The sequence below is a fragment of the Melospiza melodia genome, chromosome 1 (assembly GCF_035770615.1).
Source record: "Melospiza melodia melodia isolate bMelMel2 chromosome 1, bMelMel2.pri, whole genome shotgun sequence".
Classification (NCBI taxonomy): Eukaryota; Metazoa; Chordata; class Aves; order Passeriformes; family Passerellidae; genus Melospiza; species Melospiza melodia.
Window position 1 is genome coordinate 48,847,372 of NC_086194.1, and position 20,088 is coordinate 48,867,459.

General features: G+C 40.5%; 1 protein-coding gene across 1 annotated transcript in view; it reads right to left on the reverse strand.

The window, feature by feature from the left end:
* Positions 1-20,088, reverse strand: part of STAC (SH3 and cysteine rich domain) — a 72,006-nt gene that overhangs the window by 25,990 nt on the left and 25,928 nt on the right. Inside the window, exons 3-4 of the mRNA XM_063157156.1 lie at positions 2,383-2,483; positions 128-209 (exon numbers count right to left, since the gene is read on the reverse strand). Of these exons, the coding sequence (XP_063013226.1) occupies positions 128-209; positions 2,383-2,483 (183 nt within the window). The remainder of the gene's footprint in view (positions 1-127; positions 210-2,382; positions 2,484-20,088) is intronic.

The following is a 20,088-nucleotide window of genomic DNA, read 5'->3' on the forward strand; positions in this document are numbered from 1 at the left end:
TCCAGCTTTGTATCTTTGAAGTGATCCTTTCCTGAGATGGCAGAAGGGCATCCAGTCACTGAAAGGAGCTGGACGGAGTCTTCCCATTGCCAAGGGAAGACTGAATGGAAAAGCAGTCAAAACCTACCAATAGGCATCACTTCTTTGATGCAGCCAAACTGTTCGTGAATGAGTAGCGGCGAGCTGTAGTACCGTCGAAACCCCTTTGGCTGGAGGGAGAAAAAGCAAAAATGAGTGAAGTGCATTGCTTGCCTTGACTGATGAAATAGAAATAGCCTCAGCTCTTTGGTTAATGGTGGAACATTGTGGTGAGGCTGGAAATTTGCCTCCTGTTGTTCAGTCACTGTGAGGTGTAGAGATCAGATGTTTATTTGATTTTTTTGCCTAGAAAAAAAATCATTTTCCTATATTTGTGTGGAAGGACAGGCTCATTTTCAGCTCTCTTTTTTCTTTTGTCTTACACAAAAGCAAAACTAATTAATTGCAGCAGAAGTGCTGAATCATTAGAGGTTCTGGGAAGTTTCCCTATCTTCTTATATATATATATAATGTGAATTTGCATTGTATTGTATTTGTTAAACATGTGACTATCCTTCCCCACCCTAACTCCAAATCCTCATGCTCCCACATACACATATGTGAAACCCAAGAAATTTAGAACCTTCCTACAGGTTTTTCTAAGGTTTTCTGCTGACTGACTGCAGCTTCCACTGTTTTTTTTTTTTTTTTTTTTTTTTTTGTCTTGTAAGGTCAACAAGCTCTCTAAGCTGTTATCAGATATTCTCATAGTGCCGATGTGTAGAAAAATGCACCATAAAAACTCAAGCTATATCATTAAAGAGTACCATAATATGGCAAATAATGGTGCCTATACCGCTCTAAAAAATGTATCTCAGTTCAGGCAAAATTTTAGGCATCCATTCAAAATTAATGCCTTCAAGACATTGGAATTTCACAAATGGTCTCTCCAATTTCTAATGTCTGCAGGCTGTGAGAACTTCTAGTCACACTGAGAAGTGAGGAAGATTTGAAGAGATATGCATATTTTCCATATCCTCTATTCAGTGTACATCAAAACCTGACAGACAACCAGTTCTTCAGGTAATGAGCTGCAGAAAGGACTGAAAAAGACTGAGGAGACTGATAGTCTTGGAGTCTTAGAGGAATAAATTCCAGATTCCTCAGCCTTTGTCTGCACCCAAGCTAAATTCAGAGCATCAGCATGAGCTCACAAAACTCCTGCGACTTTGCTGACAACTTCCTGATGTAAATATGGTCTCTCTTTTTTTGTTTTTGTAAACTAGTAACCACAAGAGCTGAGGCTGGAATCAAGACATGCACGAATCAATTAACATGGGACAATATTTGCCTTGTCCAGGGCTTGTCATTCAGCTTTTCACAGACCAACTTCCTATACCAGAATGCCTCATACTAGAATTATGATTATGGTTTAGATACAGGAAGACTTGGGGATGTAAACAACAATAGCTTTCAGTGAGCCCTCTTGGACAGAAAAGATCTTTCCAGTGAAAGATGAGGTTTGTAGCACTTTTGAAGTCAGTGCTTGTATTTTCCCATCACTTAACACAGTAAAACTGTTTGGTTTTAGCTCAGTAGTCTCAAGTGTCTACAAGTCACAACAAATCTGAGAACATCTGAAACATGAATCTATGTATTATTCACTTTTCATATTCCAATTGGTATTATTCCAAGTTCTTTTACCAAAAGTAACCAGAAGGAACCATAGTCCCATAATAGTCAACAAGGTGGGTTAGAATTGTCTCAGACATAGTCTACTGCCACTGCCAACCACAAGATTTTGCTGCTTGGAAGGCAATCCAGGCACTAAAGTACTGTGCCCTTACAGGGACAGGCTCCTCCCAGCCCCTCCTGCAGAGAGATTGCTTCAAACTCTGCTGTGTCTTACTGCAAAATATCCCTTGATTTTCTTTTTAAGGTGAATTACATTTTTTTATTCAAGCTCTAACTGTGGAGAAAACAATAAAACATAACTTGAAGGATTTTTCATTTGTTAAACCCTACTGAAATACTATGATTAATTCATAGCATTCTTTGAGAGGTTTACACTACAGCAAGCACTGTTGAAATCAAAGTAATTAATTTTGTTAGCTACCTAAATTTGCATTTCGTAACTGTATTTTCACATCCACAAAGCAGACTGGATTTGTGCCTTGTTTTTGTTTGCATCCTTGTGCAGCAGCAATCGCCCAAACTGACAGCAGGGCACCACCTGGCTTCGCTTTTCCCGCCTCAGTAAAGCGACCTGGTGTGGGTTCTGTTAATGCAGCAGCTAAATGCACACCTGGGGTTCAGGCACACAAAAATAGCTCCAGCACAAGCTGCCCTGGGCTGCTCACTTACCAGCTTGCCCATGCACCGCTGCTGCCCGATACTGTCGGCACACTTGTGGTGGATGCTCATCTTGCACGCCTTACAGCGCAGTCCGTGCTTAGCGTTCGTCCCTAGGAAACACACAGCAAAGATTGAATTAGACAAAATCAATAGTTTCCATCCATTTAAACAAGTGACCTGAAAGAGCTGATGGGGTCAGCTGTGGTAGAGCAAATACTGGCAGCATTCATTGCCTTACCTGCTTTTAAAAACGCACATTCGTACACCCATTTTCTTTACAGCCTCTCCATTTTAGGCATTTGTCCCCCAGGCTCTTTCCCAGGCTGTTGTTGCCTTTAGATTTATACTGGATTATGTTCTGCTATATGATAATCTGACCAATAGTGTCTCTGCCTCATGAACACCAAGCAAAACCCCTCTGTTATTTTGAAAGGTCTTGGCGTGGCTGTGCATGGCTGAGGGAGCCACTGAAGGAGCACCCAGGCTCTGGAGCAGCTCTGGGGAGCTGGGCCATCAGTGGAGGCCCAGGTTTTGTGGATGAAGTTAGCTCCAGGCATATGTGAGAGGGTTAACCCATCTCCTTTGCCATTTCCAACTCACAGGCAAACACATCCCTGTTTGTATGGTTTCTTTTTCCTGCATGGTTGCTCTGGATTAGTGTGCTGTGAGGATTTTTTCAGTTATAGTTTCTTTTCAATTACACATGCTCAAAACAATACTGACAATTGCTCCCAGGGACTGCTGCTCTCACCATCCTGGGCCAGTGCTCAGAGGGTGCAGGAAGGGCTCCTTGCATGTCCCTGAGTGGGGCAGTGAGGGTGCCACAAGCTTGACCATACTCTACTCCCTTGACAGTAGAAAAGTTACGTGCCACAGGTAGGGGAGCTACAGCAGAACTTTGGCCTTAAAGAAGCAGGATTCTCCCACTAGGCCAAATGTAGTTCTATATTAGCTTCAGTGAGGACCTACTCTTAAGTGACAGACCCAAGTCTGCTTGCTTCCAGGCAGGAACAGTCACTTTTATTCATACAACCATAACACTTCCTAAACTATGAAGAAGCAGCGATGCTGCAGCAACTCTTTTATCCCCTACAGGACTGTGTAAATGGAATGAGTAAACAACATATCTGTTCATTATATCTACTGTGAGAATTAGTATGAAATGAGGTTAATAAAAAACCCTAAAAACTCTTGACATTTTAACAGGCCTCATTAGTCAGACATGATAAATATTAGTCAGAAGGATCCTGCATCTGAAAGCACTCATTGAGTTCATTGGTTATGTACATGCTGCCAGTTTCATTCAGTGAAGTGCTACCTCAGAAAGAAGCATTGCGGGGAAGGTTTCATTAAGTTGTTGCTAAAACCCAAGCCTTGTGTTCCACTTTCAGAGGAAGAGGTGTCTGAAGTGGCCACTTGCAAGCCAGGTAAGGCAGGCTGAGGTAGCCATGGGTTGTTGCAGTGAGCCAGGCTCAGATGTTTTACCTGTGTGCTTCCTTTAGGACAGGGAACCAAGATCTTCCCCACTTCCCTCTATAGACTGCTGGAGTGATAGGGACTGAACGGGGTCGAGTATGGGGGGTGCCCCAGGGACTTCAAGGGAGTGGAGTCAGTGCCTGCTCCCCACTTGTTGCCCCTTTTGGCAACAGTGAGTGCAGACATGCTTTCTATCCTCTTTTTCTGAGGTCTTTTTTCCTAGCAAACACAGGATTTCTTAGAAGAACACATGCCTGTTTATTTGTTTCTTTTTCCTGCATGATTGCACTTGGATTAGTGTGCTGAGAGGATTTTTTCAGTTATAGTTTCTTTCCAATTACACATGCCCAAACCAATATTGACTTCTGTGGCTTTGTGCTTTTATTACTGATGATGAAATGCTGAATCACCCTTCCTGGTGATCAACAATTGGCACTGAAAAAAGAGTATTTCCCTCACAGTTTTTCATTATATTTACAGGGCAGGATGAGAAAAGGAAAATGACATCACAGTTGGCCTATGCAACACGTCAGCGCTTACACCAGGTCTAATTCTCCTCTCATGCTGCTCTGTACCAATGTACTCCTAAGATTTAGCTGTGAAGAGGCAGACAGGCTCACAGTCCTTCCTGCTGACTATGTTATGCTTTTCCAGCCATTCCAGCCAATGCTAACTTTATAAGGTGGATGTTGGTCCTTACATGTTATAACCATGTGATCACAGAAGATACACATTTGTCAAAACAAGTGTGCGCAAAAATGATGTGCAAAATGAATGTGAAGCATCTGAGTTGCTTTCAAAAATCAAACCCCCAACTCTTTCAGAATAGGAGTCTGTGGTCATGTGAAAATGAGTAAGACAATTACAAAAGAGCAACACTGTATTTCCATTGCCGAGTGCCATATTTTTATATCTGAGTAGCTAAGTAGTGACTTCAAAGAGAGGAAAAGTATTTCTGTCACACACTTGAGTCTACAAGAAGGCTAAATCAAATCAAAATGAAACCCCTGTAACTACCAAAAGCTCCAATCTTCAACCCATTTTCAGTTCTAACTACTTGGTTTACAGTGGAGCTAGCTTGGAAAAAACTTCCCCGCGTCTCCCTGCCTCCCACTGAGGAATAACTATGGAGCTTGGAGAAGAATCATTTATGCTGTATTTATGCTAAATCACCATATCTCAAGGTCTGAAAATGGCATTTCTACAAGAAACATCTTTTTTTCCCCCCACATAACAATTCTTTCTTCAGTTTCTCTTCCCCATTACACTAAATCACTCAGAGAACTATGGCTAAGCTGTTTCAAAACTAGTGCATGCCAGGAATCAGATAACTACATACTGGCAATGTACCTGACCCAAAAGTTTCTGAGATTCAGAAATGAGGCACAATCACAGCTCACATCACAGATAAGAGATTGCATTCAGTACAGGTGTAAATGAGACCAGGGTTTGACTCATTGCATCAATTTCTGGCCTCCTATTTATGCACACTTATTGACCATGCAGATGCCTGAATGGGGCAGGTTTTAGGAGATATCTGGTAGATTAAAATAATGAAAAAAGCAGGCAGAACACAGATCTTGAAAGGATGTTATTTAAAGCTGAATGAGTACAGTGACAGTTCCACAGTCATGCATTGGTAGAAGAGAGTTATTTCATTATGCCTAAAGTAGTGGCACAGGATATAGTAATGTGTTGAAACATTATTTCCCAATAAATTCTCCTGGAAATCATAAGAAAGTTAGGAATTTGGTCTGAACATACATTAAATACTAGAAAATAAGTGGTATTAATGACTCATAAAAGTAAAAAAAAATAAATTACAGTGACAAAGATAGTAACAATAATAGCAATAGCTACAACCACACAATAGAGACTATTTGAGGATAATTTTCCTTTGTTGCCAGAGGGTACCAGGCCTTGTTTGAAGCTGAAAGCCTCTCTGTGGCGTGGTTACTCCCACTGGGTTAATCCTTCTGTGGATTGAAGCATAGGGCAGGGGAAGGGTAAGGAGAGGGTTCACACATGAGCTGGTTAAAGCACTGTCTGGAAGGTGCAGTGCTCCAATTAGTGAAGTCTCAGACACTAACACAGTCTCCTCAGGGACATGTGCTGAGCACACACTGATGATCTGCAAGCCTGACCATCACTGTCTAGGTTGATTTCTGTCTCCTTAAATAGCTGATGGTTTGATTGCAGCCCACTGTGTATTCCCACCAGCAGATATTCCCCTATACCAACCTTAAAGCAAAGCTGGAAGCTGCTGATGCTCACATGCAGTAGTCACTGCTTATCTTAGCTCACCTGGAATAATTTCAGTCAGTGGTGGATCAGAAATATAGGAACTGAAGGCTTTACAATTAAGCTTCACTTGGAGTAACCTAACTACTTTTTTCTCTGGTTTTCATTCAAAGGGGAGTAAACTAACAGCTTTGATAGCTTTGCTATTACCTTCAAAAAGTAATCATCCCTCCTACCTTCTTCTCCAAAAACCCTTACTAAGGTTACTTAAGCTGGTTGGTAAATACAGAACAAAATTCTGCTCAGTTGCTTTTTGGTTGCTGTCTGGGGATGTGATTTTCACTATTTTTATTCAAGGCACACTACTTCTTCATTCACCAAACAGAGCAGACAATGTTTGATGAATGGGCAGTTCTATTCAACACCTATTTTTTACTTTCCTCAGTCAGTGTGGGTCTTTAAGCATTATCTCTTGAGTCCCATGTTACCTTATTCCAAATACAAAGTGATTAACGGCCTCATGAGTTTTCTTATGGGCTCACTGTCTTTGTCCCTTGCCAAAACTTGTATGAGATGGCTCTCATTTAGGGGAGTAAGGGGTAAAACTGTCAGAGGTTGCGCTAATGTTATTTTGGCCCAGATGCTGGTGTTTAAGTTATAAAAATTGAAAATTCTAAAAGTGGGGATTTAGAATGGAAATTACTAGACATGTTTAGCTGACTTATAGTGTTCATGAACCCTTAACGTGTCCTCTTTGGTCAAAGAAGTAGTGTCTATGTGGTTATGAAATTCATACAGAGAAAAAACCACACAGACATTAGAATAAATGTCCTCTGTGTCCTAGTCATTAATGTATCAACTATCTCCAAGTCTGTAGAGGCTGGTATTCCTTTTTCAAACAGTAAAAAGGCAAAACTGACAAAAGAAACAGTATTTCACTGGAAAAAAAGAGGACATTTCAGGCCAGAATACTGAGTAGGTCTTAAATAAACTTACAAATGAGGTTCTGCCCAGTAATTTTCTTCAGATATCAGCTAATGTATCCAGGCACCTAGGTCTGGAAGGATGCATTGTTTTGAGAAGCAGGTCATGTTTAATAACACCTCACTAGAAATACTCTGTGACTGGGTCAGCTCCCATTTGAATATCTAAACCAGAGGCTAGGTTTTCCAGAACAGTCATGGAAAATTGAATCTTAAACTGTTCTGATAATATGACCTTAAATACCACTAAAAGGACACACTGCATCACTTTTATAAATTTAAATCTTTTTTGGAGGAAGCCTAAATGGAAACAGAACACCTCAATATAGGTGAACGGAAATATTTGTAGGCAGAGAAAGACAGAGGGAACAGGGCAGAATTTGATTCCAACTCTTTTTTTCCTGTGTTTCCTTACAAAAGCAGTTTAGTAACTACTGTGCATTTCAGGAAAGTCACATTTTTCCTAAGGAACTCAAATGACAATCCGCTGGCTACAGACACACAAAGGGAGGAACCTGTGTCATCCCCTTTATGGCCACAGCACTGCTGGCTGATGCTTTTTGCCTGTTGTTCCAAGTCTCAACATAAGATTAATAACCGGAGAGGGAGAACGAGCCCTACAGCCTGGAGAAATTTCAAAGAAAACTGCAGATGTTGGTAACAACATGATGTTATACTGGCTGTATAAACATAACTATATTAGGCACTTATGCCAAAGTGGGGAAAAAAACAGAAAGGAGAGGATAAAAACGTTCAGGTCTGTAAAAGACAGAATGAGGAAGGGAAAGAGACACAGATAGGCTGTCACCTCCAGCTAATCTACCTATGGCCCAACCACTATTTTTTTATTATTCCAGCTGTGAGGAACATACCACTCAGAAATTGTTTTGATTTAAAACTTTCAAAAAGAAACATATTTAAAAAAACATAATTTCTATAGAACTTCAACTTCTGCTGTGGGAGGCTGATAAAAATAATGAGTGTCTTGCCCCTTTCTCCCTAAATGCATTTACGGTTGTCACCAGAAAGCTTCATTCATGCCAAAGTTTATGGGAAATGTAGAATTTTAAGCAAGCTGGGCCAGTATTGCAGCAGAGAAGGGTTTAGGATGTCACCTTAAAAAGAGGAAATCCCCGAAATGGGACTGATGCCTCTGCAGTTATCTCTAAGCCTTTGTGTACTCTACTGTCATGCCCCCTTCTTAGATTTTAATTAATTGGTTTTGCATAAAAGCTCTGATGCTGAAAGAGACAACTGTTTTTAAAAATTCCTCTGTAGCAGCTTCCTGCCCCTGTGGCTGGCTGCTGCTGGACAAGCACTTCTCCTTCTCCTGCTCTATCTCAATTAAGAGCTGTGAGGAGATCAGAAAATGGCGTTTTCTACATGAGACATCCAGATCTTTAAAGTTAAAAACCTTGAGCCTAATTCATCCAAACCACCAGGATGGTATGTAAGAATGAGCTGGGAAGTCCTTTTCTCACCCTTCCTCAGCCTCAGCTTCCCTGAGTGCCTCCTGCCACCTTGGGAACTACACTCTCTCCTAATGCCTGGCACCCTTCTGATTATATTTTTTTTAACTGATGCTGCCCCATCACTTTCCCACGCTGGCATTTTGGAGAGTACAGAGGCTCAGATCCTCACCTGTTCATCAGGTGAGCCATAGATCAAAGCCTGAACACAGATTTCCCCAGCCACCCTAGAGGCCTGAACACTGGAAGTCATTGCTGCCAGATACCTGATTGAGAATTTAAATTGAGAGTTATTCTTTAGTAATGACATTTTTTTCTTTATTAAGTGGTGGGTTGGATTTTTTTACAGTTAAATCCGCCACTTCAAAAAGTACAGAGCTTTGGGCATGTTAAATTTATATTTTCTTGGGATGAGGCACATTGTACAAAGTGTACAAAGTGTCCTGTTCCCATGAGTTTACCTTGTGCCACTCTAAACCAAACAGGGTGTGTAGAGAAGCTGGAGCTTGTATATTCCTGTTCTGTAGAGTAGGACTTGATATCCAATCATGGTACCTATCCTTTCAAATGAATAAATTTTAGATTATATCTCATTGAGAGGTGTGGGTCCATTTGAGTGCCTACCCCAGTTTCTCCATAACAATATCCAATGTTTAAATAGCAAGAAAAGTTGCCTTATGTGTAGACAGGCTACATAACAGTGCATAAAATTAGAATTGACTTCCTAGTGGCATAGTTTTCTTTAGAAATGACATGCTGAGAAAAAAATGAGGCAGTAATAGGCAGGTTTTTCTGCAAGACGGTTATAGAGATGAAAAATATCCCTGCTAAAATAAAGCCTTTTAAAAATTTGGCCATAAGAATTTTTTTCAAAATGCATTTTTCACATATTCAGCAGCTTTGCTATAAAAGTCTATCCCTGAAAGGAAATATCCACCTCCGCACTTCTTAAAATATCATCTCAGGTTTTTGATCATCTAAATGTTAATTAGGATGCTGGAACACCATGGTAAATAAACCAACAGCTATTACTGAAAGAAAAAGTCCCTGTCCCCTAAACACTAAACATGCTAAATCATGTCTAACATTCCGTGCTTTGAAAAAAGTGGCACTGATTTATTGTTACCTACTCTTCTGGATAATTTTCAAGATTGATGAACCTGTGCTTATAGGTCCTTGAACTGGGCTGCTTTGCTGAAAAGGAAAACATTCCAGAGAGGACAGGCATAAACTTGGCTATGTGAGGAGATGGTGGCAGAACTAAACAGGAGATGGGAACATGGAGAAATTAAGCTTGGTGTGTCAGCAGAGATGAATGGCTGATCTTGGTCCCAGTAGTATTAGTAAACATAGCATCTGAAGTAACTCTTCCTGAGGTGAAGATGATGAAAGTTAGATTTCAAACAAGATTTCCACTTTGACAGGCTCAGGTTATTTACACCTGTGTTGAAATGAAAAGTCATTAGTTGCAGCCTTTTTTTCCCTGTGTTTTGAATGCTTTGAAAAAGCAGTTGAATTTTGTAAGGCTGCTCACACGTGCCAAAACCTTTATCTTCCAAGGATATTGTATCATTACAGAGGAGCTGAAAAACAGAAACCAGAAATCTGAACAAAAAACTATGATGTGAAACGAAGACCAGGACCATGAGCTTGCTGAAAATGTGGGAAAAGAATTACAGAACAAAAGAACAGTGCGTCCTCAGCAAAGGGATTTGATGTCCTCTCTTCTCTGCTAACGGATTTCTGACATAAGCCTGCCGCTTATGTGGCTCCATCGTCATCAGTGAAAATGAGAGACTGCTATTTGCCAGAAGATCAGAAAAATCAATTAGAACTATAGGACGGTTAGTTCCCATTATATATATATATATATATATATATATATATATATATATATATGTGTGTGTGTGTGTGTGTGTGTGTGTGTGTGTGTGTGTATGTGTGTGTGTGTGTGGTTGTTCACTGGCCTTCTGCTGTTTCAGACTTACTGAGGGGTTGGGCCCTTTCCTCCTGCACTAAAACCATTCCCTCACCAGTGCAAGCTCCCAGTGTTGTTGCAAGTCTGTGTTGGCACAAACTGACTGGCAGTGCCTGCTGCAGCAATGGGCCTTGCATGCAAAGTGCTGAAGTGTGACTTACCAGGACAACAATTCCTCTTCCTCCCTCTCTTTTCCATTTCACAGTAGCTAGTGATAGAGATGGGAAATGGAGTAAGAGAAGATAACAGAAGATAAGGTAAGATGTGACACCATGTGGCTAAAATCTAGCGCTTGGTCAGGATTTGGCCACATGCACAGATTTCTGTTCCAAAGCCGTTTCTTCCCTTGGATCACACATAGCTAAGGAGGATCTCATCAGAAGCTACAGATGCATTGACAGCATGATTTGCTTGGACTAGAGGGAATTCAGGGCACGACCATAAGTAACTGGCTAGTTACACCATTTTGGTGGGATCAGTTTTCAAGGAATTTATTTCTACAGTTAGTCACAATGTGCTTCTACCTTTCAGAATTTTACAACCACATTTTATAGCAAAATGTGTTTCAGTTTCTTTTCCATGTGAGGGATATACAATCACAGAATCAACTAGTTTGGGAAAGACCTCTGAGGTCAGCAATCCAACCTATGACCTAACACCACCCTGTCAACCAGACCATGGCACTGAAAGCTACATCCAGTCTTCCCTTAAACACCTCCAGGAACAGTGACTCCACCACTTGCCCCAGCAGCCCCTTCTAATATCTGTTCCTGTTTTCTGTGAATTCTTTCTGATTTCCAAGCAATGGAAAAACATTCAAGTGAAACCTTTCACACCAAGTGCAGGCTGGGGGAGAGTGAGGTGGGGCAGGGTGTTGGTAATTTTTTTCCAGAAATAGCTACTGATTTCAGTAAGATCACACAGGCTGGACAGTAAAAAAACTTCATTTACAACTGTCAAAGAGGCAATCTCAGCCTTCTACTCTTATAACCTGAAAGAATTCATTACTTGACACATAGCCGTACTGGCCTAAAGCACGCCCACAGGTACACTTCCATAAGGCACCAATTAATAATTAAATGAATAAGAAAAACTTCTGTCAAGTGATTTTACAGAAGTTTATGTAGCTCAGCAAAGTAAAAAGAACATTACCTGCCCAAGGGTCAATCTGGACAGTGAAAAAAATGGGGACATTAAGCTGAATTTTCACTCTATTGCTAAATAATTAAATCATTCATCAAAATCACCAAAGATCTGCTTTTTAAGATTTTGTCAATCAACATGAATAATTCAATGCATCACTCATAAGATGTCCATATTTAGACAGTATTTACCTTACCAGAATTCACCCTGGCTTCTAGTAGGAACAAGCTAAGCCAACACAAGCCATAGATCTTATCATCTACATATGATTTGGACCAGCATGGCTATGTGGTTTGTTGTCCAAAAATCTTAATTAATGTTGACCATAATTGGGCTACCACTATCAGGGTAGTGAAACCCAGAGGGACAGCAAAAGGCTTGGCAGGCATTGTGTCTGTTGTACAATTGTACAGTGTACAAAGCTGTAACATATAGCTGAAGTCCAGCAAAGAGCAGATCAATGTGTCAGAAGGTACTGGCACAGAACTGAACGTCAATACAGGTATTGAGATTTAGGAACTGTCACTGGCAAAGAACAGGTGAAATTGTGAACAGAACAGGCAGCAGGTAACTGCTGTGTAGGTGCATGGGTGAATGTATGAAACTGAAACCCTGAACTCTCAGACAAGAGGCTGCTGCTTGCAAGCTGCAACCACTATTAGCTGCTGGAAATGTTGATAACACTCTGACTAAACAAAAGCAGTGTATCTCAAATCCTGCAATTAATAAAGAGACAGGAGACCAGAGCACTAGTTAAAAGGCTGATTATGTGCTGTTCTTATGCACATACATTATTTAGACTGGAGGAACTGTAAGCTTGGTTTCCAGAAAGAATATTTGGTGCCAAAAGTTCCTGAAAGAAAGAAGTGTTCTCAGAAAAAAGAAGGGAGCCAAAGGTGAAGATCCTGGCCTGGGGTGGGATCTGGGAAATGCAGGAAGATCCTGTAGATGAAGAAGCCACGGACATCAATGTTGTACATCAGTGACAGACATCAAAGCCAGGTGATGCCCGGGAACTGTGCCTGAGATGGGCAACTTCAAGCAGCATCACAGCAGGAATAAAAAATGACTTTCTGCCCCAATGTCACTAGTAGTGACCCCTCCATGCAGGGAAGGGGAGACTTAGGGAATGAAAGGCTGGTGGGGAGGGAGGAAGTTAGTGTAAGAAAAAATAAATAGGGTAAAATCTGTAATGTCATTGTTTCTTCAATAAAACCTGGTACTCAGATGCTCTCCACATTAGAATTTTTAACAGTGTATTAAACACTGCAAGAAAGGCAATATCTCATCTGCTGTAAACAGATATTATAACCTGAGAGAATTCATTATTTGACACACAGCAGTACTGGCCCAGAGCACACCTACATGTGGCACCAATTACTATTTAAACAAATAAGAAAAACCTCTCTCAAATGATGGACATAGCTAACTTCATGCATGTTCTAAAGTAAACTCCAGTGAAGCCACAATTTTCAACTACATGTCATTTTTAACTGAGCCTGTCTTCAGAATTAAAAGCCAGGACTCATGTGTTTGCAGCATCCTTCAGTGTACAAGATAAACTTATGTCAAGGGGGAAAACTGCTCCGTATTGTGTATACCTGGAAAAATGAAATTTCAGCAGATCAGATAAGAGCATTGGTGAAGTTGCAGTAACTTTCACTCCTATTACCAAAGCAGGAAAACATGGGATGATCCATGTGAGCCGCAAGGATCACTGCTCTCTGAGACATCCTTCTATATTAAGGACAGCAACAAGCAAATGTGGGTAGGCATTTTACTCTACATGATGGCAGTGTGCTATTTCTTGCAGAAGCATTTCTGTTAAGTGCCTCCTTTTAAGATTTCTGCAACTCAGAGTAAGGTAAAGCTTCTAGTAATTTTGCTTCTGGATAATGCTTTTGTCAGCTATTCAGCATTGTAATTATCCACATAACAGTCACACTCTGGTAGATAAGGACTCTAAAGAGAAAAATTACGTTTTTACAAGAAGGTCAGCTTGAAAGAAGATGCACTTAATTTGCTTATCTGTAAACACCCAACATCCCATGTGAGCTCTGGAAAAGTACATAGCAGGACATAAAAACCGCACTTGCATTCTGCTTCATCCCTTGGCCTTTAAAAAACCTTGAGCTTGCCATTATGTTCTTCACTAGAGCTGATACCAGGAGCAATGGTACCAGGAGCCTACTCACTACTGAATAGGGTGTTTGGTGGTTTTAATGTATTTTTTGGTTAAAAATCACCATGGCTAACATATTATTAAAATATTAATTGTAGATATGCTAGAAATGCTTGTTGTTCTCCATCTAATTAAACAGCAAATGTTGGTCAGCATTTTTTAAAGTCTGTTTTGACAGAGGGATTAACTGCAGCTAGTTTCATATTAATAGCAATTTCCCCCAAATTAAAGTGAGCTTGAAAACTATCTTGTAACAAATGTGAAACATGTCTGATGCTGTTCAAGGACAAATTAGAATTTATAATATATTTCCACCCTCTTTTCTCAGCTAAGCAGTTCCTGATTATCCAATTTACTGATAACATTCTTGCCTCATCTCAGAGGAGGAAGCCCTCCCAGAGGATAAACAAACTAAACATTTTCTTTTCAATATTTGCTTGAGAGCATGTTTTAACTCTTTGTTAACAAAGAAAAGTAATGATTTGATGCAGGGATAATGTGTGGCTGCCTGTAGCATTTCTACAAATGTGGGACTGCATGAATTGGATACTTTTCCCCATGTTTATCAAAAAATAGAAGTAGATGGAGCACATCTATACTGCACATACCATTTTGTTTCTATGTTTTCACTTCTGTTTATTCCCACTTTATTTATTCTAACAGACAGAATATCCACTGTTGGGAAATTCTGGAGAGTCCAGATTATATTACCTATACTTGACTGGTCCATAACTAACAGTTAAATGCATGCTGTACAGTTTGAGTAAATTAGTACTTCATATTTCCAGAAGGCTTTTGTTTGGCCCTTCTTACAGGGCTCCACTCAGAAGTGGAGAGGTCTATGCTTATGGAGACATATTAACTCAAGAAAGAGACTGTAGGATAAGCCAGGTTCAATTTCACTCTAATAGGGTAAAATAATTATTTTACACCAATTTTTAGCAGATGTGTGTTAAAAAAATACAATGTTTTTGTTTCCCCTAAACCTTAGCACAGCAGAGGGAGATGACTTAAACAATACTCACACACTGACTCTCAAAAGTGCCCACAGCCATTCATTGTCATCAACTGAAAAGGAGTGTCCTAAATCCAGGAGTAAATTCAGTGGAAGGAAGGAGGAGGTAGAGGCAGGGATTGCAGACCACCTAGTAATATATGGGATGGCACCTGGTACCAGTAATTGAAAAGGTTACACAATGGCCCTTTTTCAATGAATCACAGAGTGACTGGGATTGGAAATGTCATCTGAAGATCATTTAGTCCAATTTCCTGCTGAATCAGGTTCTACTAGAGCAGGTTGCACAGGATAACGGCCCAGTGGGCCTTGAATATCTCTGTAACATGAAACCTCACAACTTCTCTGGACACCCTGGTCCAGTGCTCTGTAACTCTCACAGTAAATAAGGTCTTCCTCATTTTCAGATGGATCTTCCTGCTTCAGTTTGGACCTGTTGTCCCTTGTCTCTCCCAGAGCACTGCTGAGCCTGGCTTCATCCTCTTTCAAACCTCCCTTCAGGTACTTTTGGACATTGATGAGATCCCCTCTCAGCTGTCTTTACTCCAGGCTGAACAACCACAGCTCCCTTAGCCTGTCCTCTAAGTGAGATGCTCCAGGCCCCCAATCATCTTCGTAGCCATCTGCTGGACCTGCTCCAGGAATTCCATGTACCTCCTGCCCAGGGAGCCCAGAACTGGACACAGCAGTCCAGATGAGGCCTCACCAGGGCAGGATCACCTCCCTCAGCCTGCTGGCAAAGCTCTTCCTAGTGCACTCCAGGATACAATTGGCCTTCTTGGTCACAAGGACACTGCTGGCTCTTGGACAGCTTGGGACTGTTATCCACAGGGACCTGCAGAGCTGCTTTCCAGCAGGTCAGCTCCCAGCCTGCATTGATGCCTGGGATTATTCCTCCCCAGGTGCAGGACCCTGTGTTTGCCTCTGTTGAATTTCTGGATCTTTCCATCCATACAGCCCTCCAAACTGTCCAGGTCTCACTGGGTGTCAGCACAGGACTCTGGGGTATTGGCTGCTCCTCCTGGTTTTGTAACGTCAGTGAATTTGCTGAGGATGCATCCGTCCCTTCATCCAAGTCATGGATGAATGTGTTGTACAAGACTGGACCTGGTCCCAACCCCTGGGGAACATCACTAGCAATGAGCCTCCAACTGGACTCTGTCTCTACCATTCAACCAGTTCCCAATCCATATTAACGTCCACTCATCCAACACTTCCTGAGTTTGCCTACAAGGATGTTAGGTGAGACAGTGCCAAAAGCCTTGCTGAAGTCAAGGTAGTCAATATCCACCACTCTCCCCTCACCTACCCAGACAGTCATGGCATCAATAGAAGGCTGTCAGATTGGTCAGGCAGCATTTTATGATTTTTCCTCACAAATAAAAAAAAAAAAAAAGGATTCAGCAGCTTTTGAAAGTTTCTTTCAATAGGGAAACTCTTAATAATAAACAAAACAAATTTATGCTGTAGTAGTAATAATGTCTCTGGAGGATAGATGTGGGAAGGCTTGGCTGTGACTACACAAGCCCTGCTCCAAGGGTATGTCCCCCCTGGTGGAAGATCTTTACCCTTCTCTATAGGGCACAACTCTGTTCTGATGAAGTGGCAACACAAATTTCTTCCCTCAAGGTCATCTGTGTTGAAAGATGCTAGAGAGACTAGGAAGAGTGGAGGGCAGGACTGAATGAACAACATTATTTTTATCCTTCATCCTGCAAGATAAATAAAAATGTCTTTTTTTGTTTTTTCCAAGATCTCTGTCCAAAGAGCCTTCCAAACTACCACAGCCTTGGAAAAAGCCAGTTACAGTCATGCTTCCAGGAGTACTTCTACTTTGTCTTGCTGCCAAAAAGTGATGATCAATCTGTGACCATTTACTGCACCTTTGTCTACCTGGATAATGCTGGATATAGGCAGGTTTGGACCAAACCAGAATTCCTACTTCATGAAATGAGGCAGCAAGCTTAAAAAAAGTCAAGCATATTTTTTAGGAGAGAGCTGATCAGACTGGAGGCAGAAAGCACTGTGTCATAGTTCCTGTGAAATTTTTCTATATTTAATAAACATCCACATAAATTACAGTTATATAAACACTTCCTCTAACCATGGAGTTTTTCCAGTACTTATTAGTCGCAGTTACAGATAGTCTAAGAGAAGAATTTCAAATGCAGAATCTAACAGAAAAAGGCTTCATTGCTTCAATCTAGACCTCTTTCCTTCCTTTTTTCCTGCATTTGAAAAGCTTGCCCAATTTATCAACTTTGACCCTAACTTTCTGGAGGATTTTACAATACAGCTTTGGGGATAAAAGTGGTTGAAATTTCTAGCGGCCACAACTGCACAGTGAAATAAAGAAATACGGGTTGTTTCTAAAAGATGAAGTGAGAAAGAATTATTCATGGTACTTTTTTGGCTGTCTGAACCTCCAGAATGACTGGCTAAACCAGAACAGACGGTGGTAGGAGTGAGTAAATTCTGAAGGGATAACACAACTTCACTGCTTAAGCACTACTGATTAATAGACTGACAGGAAGCTATGCTACAGCCATGTCTTGGTTTTATCTTTTTTACTTGCTTATTTGTTTTCTCTAACTGCAATCTGGTTAGCTCCCCAAGAGGACAGGTACTGAGTTATTTACCTCCAGAGCTGCAAAGGCTCAGAGAATCTGCATACAAACCAGAAGCCCAGCTGCCTTGAGAACACCTATAAATGCATATAATTCAGGGGTGGCATGACCCAGAAGGACCTGGTTTTGACTTACTGGACATTGCAAACCACAATTTTTTCTGCTCTTCCTGCAAGTTTGTTCCAGGCAAACATGCTCCAACAGGTATGCCAAAAAACCCCAGGTGTTTGATTAAAATTTTGTGCCATAGTTAAGGTTAAGAACGGAGTGAAACAGTTACATATACTTTGGAAACACAAAGAAAGATACAATAAAAACAGGGATATATTTCTTTAAAACACAGCTTTGAAAGATTGACTACAAAGTAATATATTTTTAAAAGCAAAGCACTTTCTTTTTTTGCTTCATTACTTATATTTGACTTTGATGGGAATACATTAATTGCATGTAATATGCTTGGAATATGTGGAAAAGAACATTTTTTCCATGTGAATCATCACAGGAAATGATCTGCAAATGAGTAAAACGTTGAGAATTCTACAGATGGAGTTTTTTCTGAAAAATGCACAATGTTTTACAACTCCAGAGTACTGACATCATGTTTTCTTCAACAGCAAATTGTTACAGAGATGACTGATGACACACCAGAGACTGAAGCAAGAACTGGCTTCTGATCATAACAACATAAGACATAATAAGATAAGACATAGGACCATAATCTGAAGCAACATTAATTTAAGAGTATCTATCTTCGCTGCAGCTAGGTGGTTTTGCCTCCCTTAATTTGCCATTGCCAAAGCTTACCACATTCTTGCTAATCACAGAAAATGGTAGATAAGAAGGTATCTGAGGTATCTGACATGGTTTTCTTTTCACTGTGATGTAAAATAAAAACCCCATAAAACCAGTGTCTCCTAAATGATGATCTAGTAATACATTCCACAAGACACTTTGATTTTCAAAATGTTCCCTTGCTGGAGTTAGATATTAAAATAGTAATAAATACTACTACTAAAACCAGCAAATTAATGGTTTTCTAAAAGACATACTGTGAGAGGATGTTCAAGGGTGGATATGTTTAGGAAAATATGTAGCCCTCAATGCAGCTGAAACCCCAGTCCTAAACTAACCGATGCCAGGCACTCGCAGCAGCAAAACAGTGAGTGGGAGAAAGGAGTGCAGAGTCTGCTCCAACACACTATTGATTTGCTCTGAAATTATGTGAATTATTACTGTTGAATTCATTATTAGGAATGATGATTTTATTGGAGAATTGGATGCTATAAGAAAGCCCCATTAATGTAAAATGGATCCTGCATGCACTCATCAAAGCTCCCTCAAATGTGAAATTTCCTCCATTATTTCATTCAACAGAAAATTGCTGCTTCTGTATCAAATTTTTCTTCTGTTTACTGAGGTGGAACTTGAGTCTCAGTCTAGTACAATTAATAGGAACAGTCCAACTCCTGCCTTCTAAGTGCGGTATGAAGCACACTATTAATACTCTTTTTTCTTTTTTGAAATCACATCAATAAACAGATTTGCTTTTGAATATGTTGCATCATTGTACTCTGGGCTGCATGAAAAACATTTGAAAGAGTAAGTTTACTCATTCATATATATATATATATATATATATATACACACACATATATATATATATATACTGATTGCACTACATCCCAAAGGCAGTATTTGGCTCCTAGTGCCCAGGGATCAAAGAGAGATGATGCGTGTATTTTTTTCTAGTAAGATAATGTTTCAAGTTCTTTAATTTTGCTGTGAAAAGAGCAGCACAGGGAACCTGCTGCCTCTGCTCCATGTGTCCTGCTCACTCTGAAGCTACAGATGCATTCTGCCACATGAGTGAGACCGAAGCAGTCGCTGCATATTCATGCTGTGCACTGTTTTTTACGCTGCCATGTACCAAACAGAGCTGCTTAGTTCATGGATCAGAGTGCCATTTAAGGTGAGCCTGGAATTATTCTTGGTGGCAAAATTAAAGCCATCTAAAGTCAAGACACAATTTTCCTGGAGTCTTTCCTCCAGCCTTCAAAACATGTATCTGTCTTTGCCTTTATTCTCATCAATGAGGAATTTAAAGTCATAGACTCATTACTCTTAAATGTCACTGCCTGTGAAAAACGCAAATAGAGAGAACAAATCGGCTCCATGTTTCAAGCAGTCAGAGTCCCTGAACAGAAATGAGGCTTTTTCAGTCTGTCTTTGGGAGCAGGCTTGACAGGGTTCTCTGAAAGCAGCCTGTTTTGCTTTTCTATTCCTATAACCCACAGTTGCACAACCTATATGGATTAATTGAACAGCAACCAGTTAACATCGAGATTTACCATGCTACTTAAATAACAATACAGCAAAACCAGGCACAAATGCAGTAAGGACCAAAAAGAGAAGACGGCAGGAATAGAGAAGACGTTTGTCTATGAAAATCAGGGCATCTACAGTCTAAGGCATCTTAACATCTTCTCTGCCTTACCTCCAAGCAAAGATGAGCTGGAGGAGGTCAGAGCAATTCACCTGACTCAGACTGCTACCAGACAAAATAGGTCACATTAGTTTCTTCAGCAATTATAAGAGGCTTCT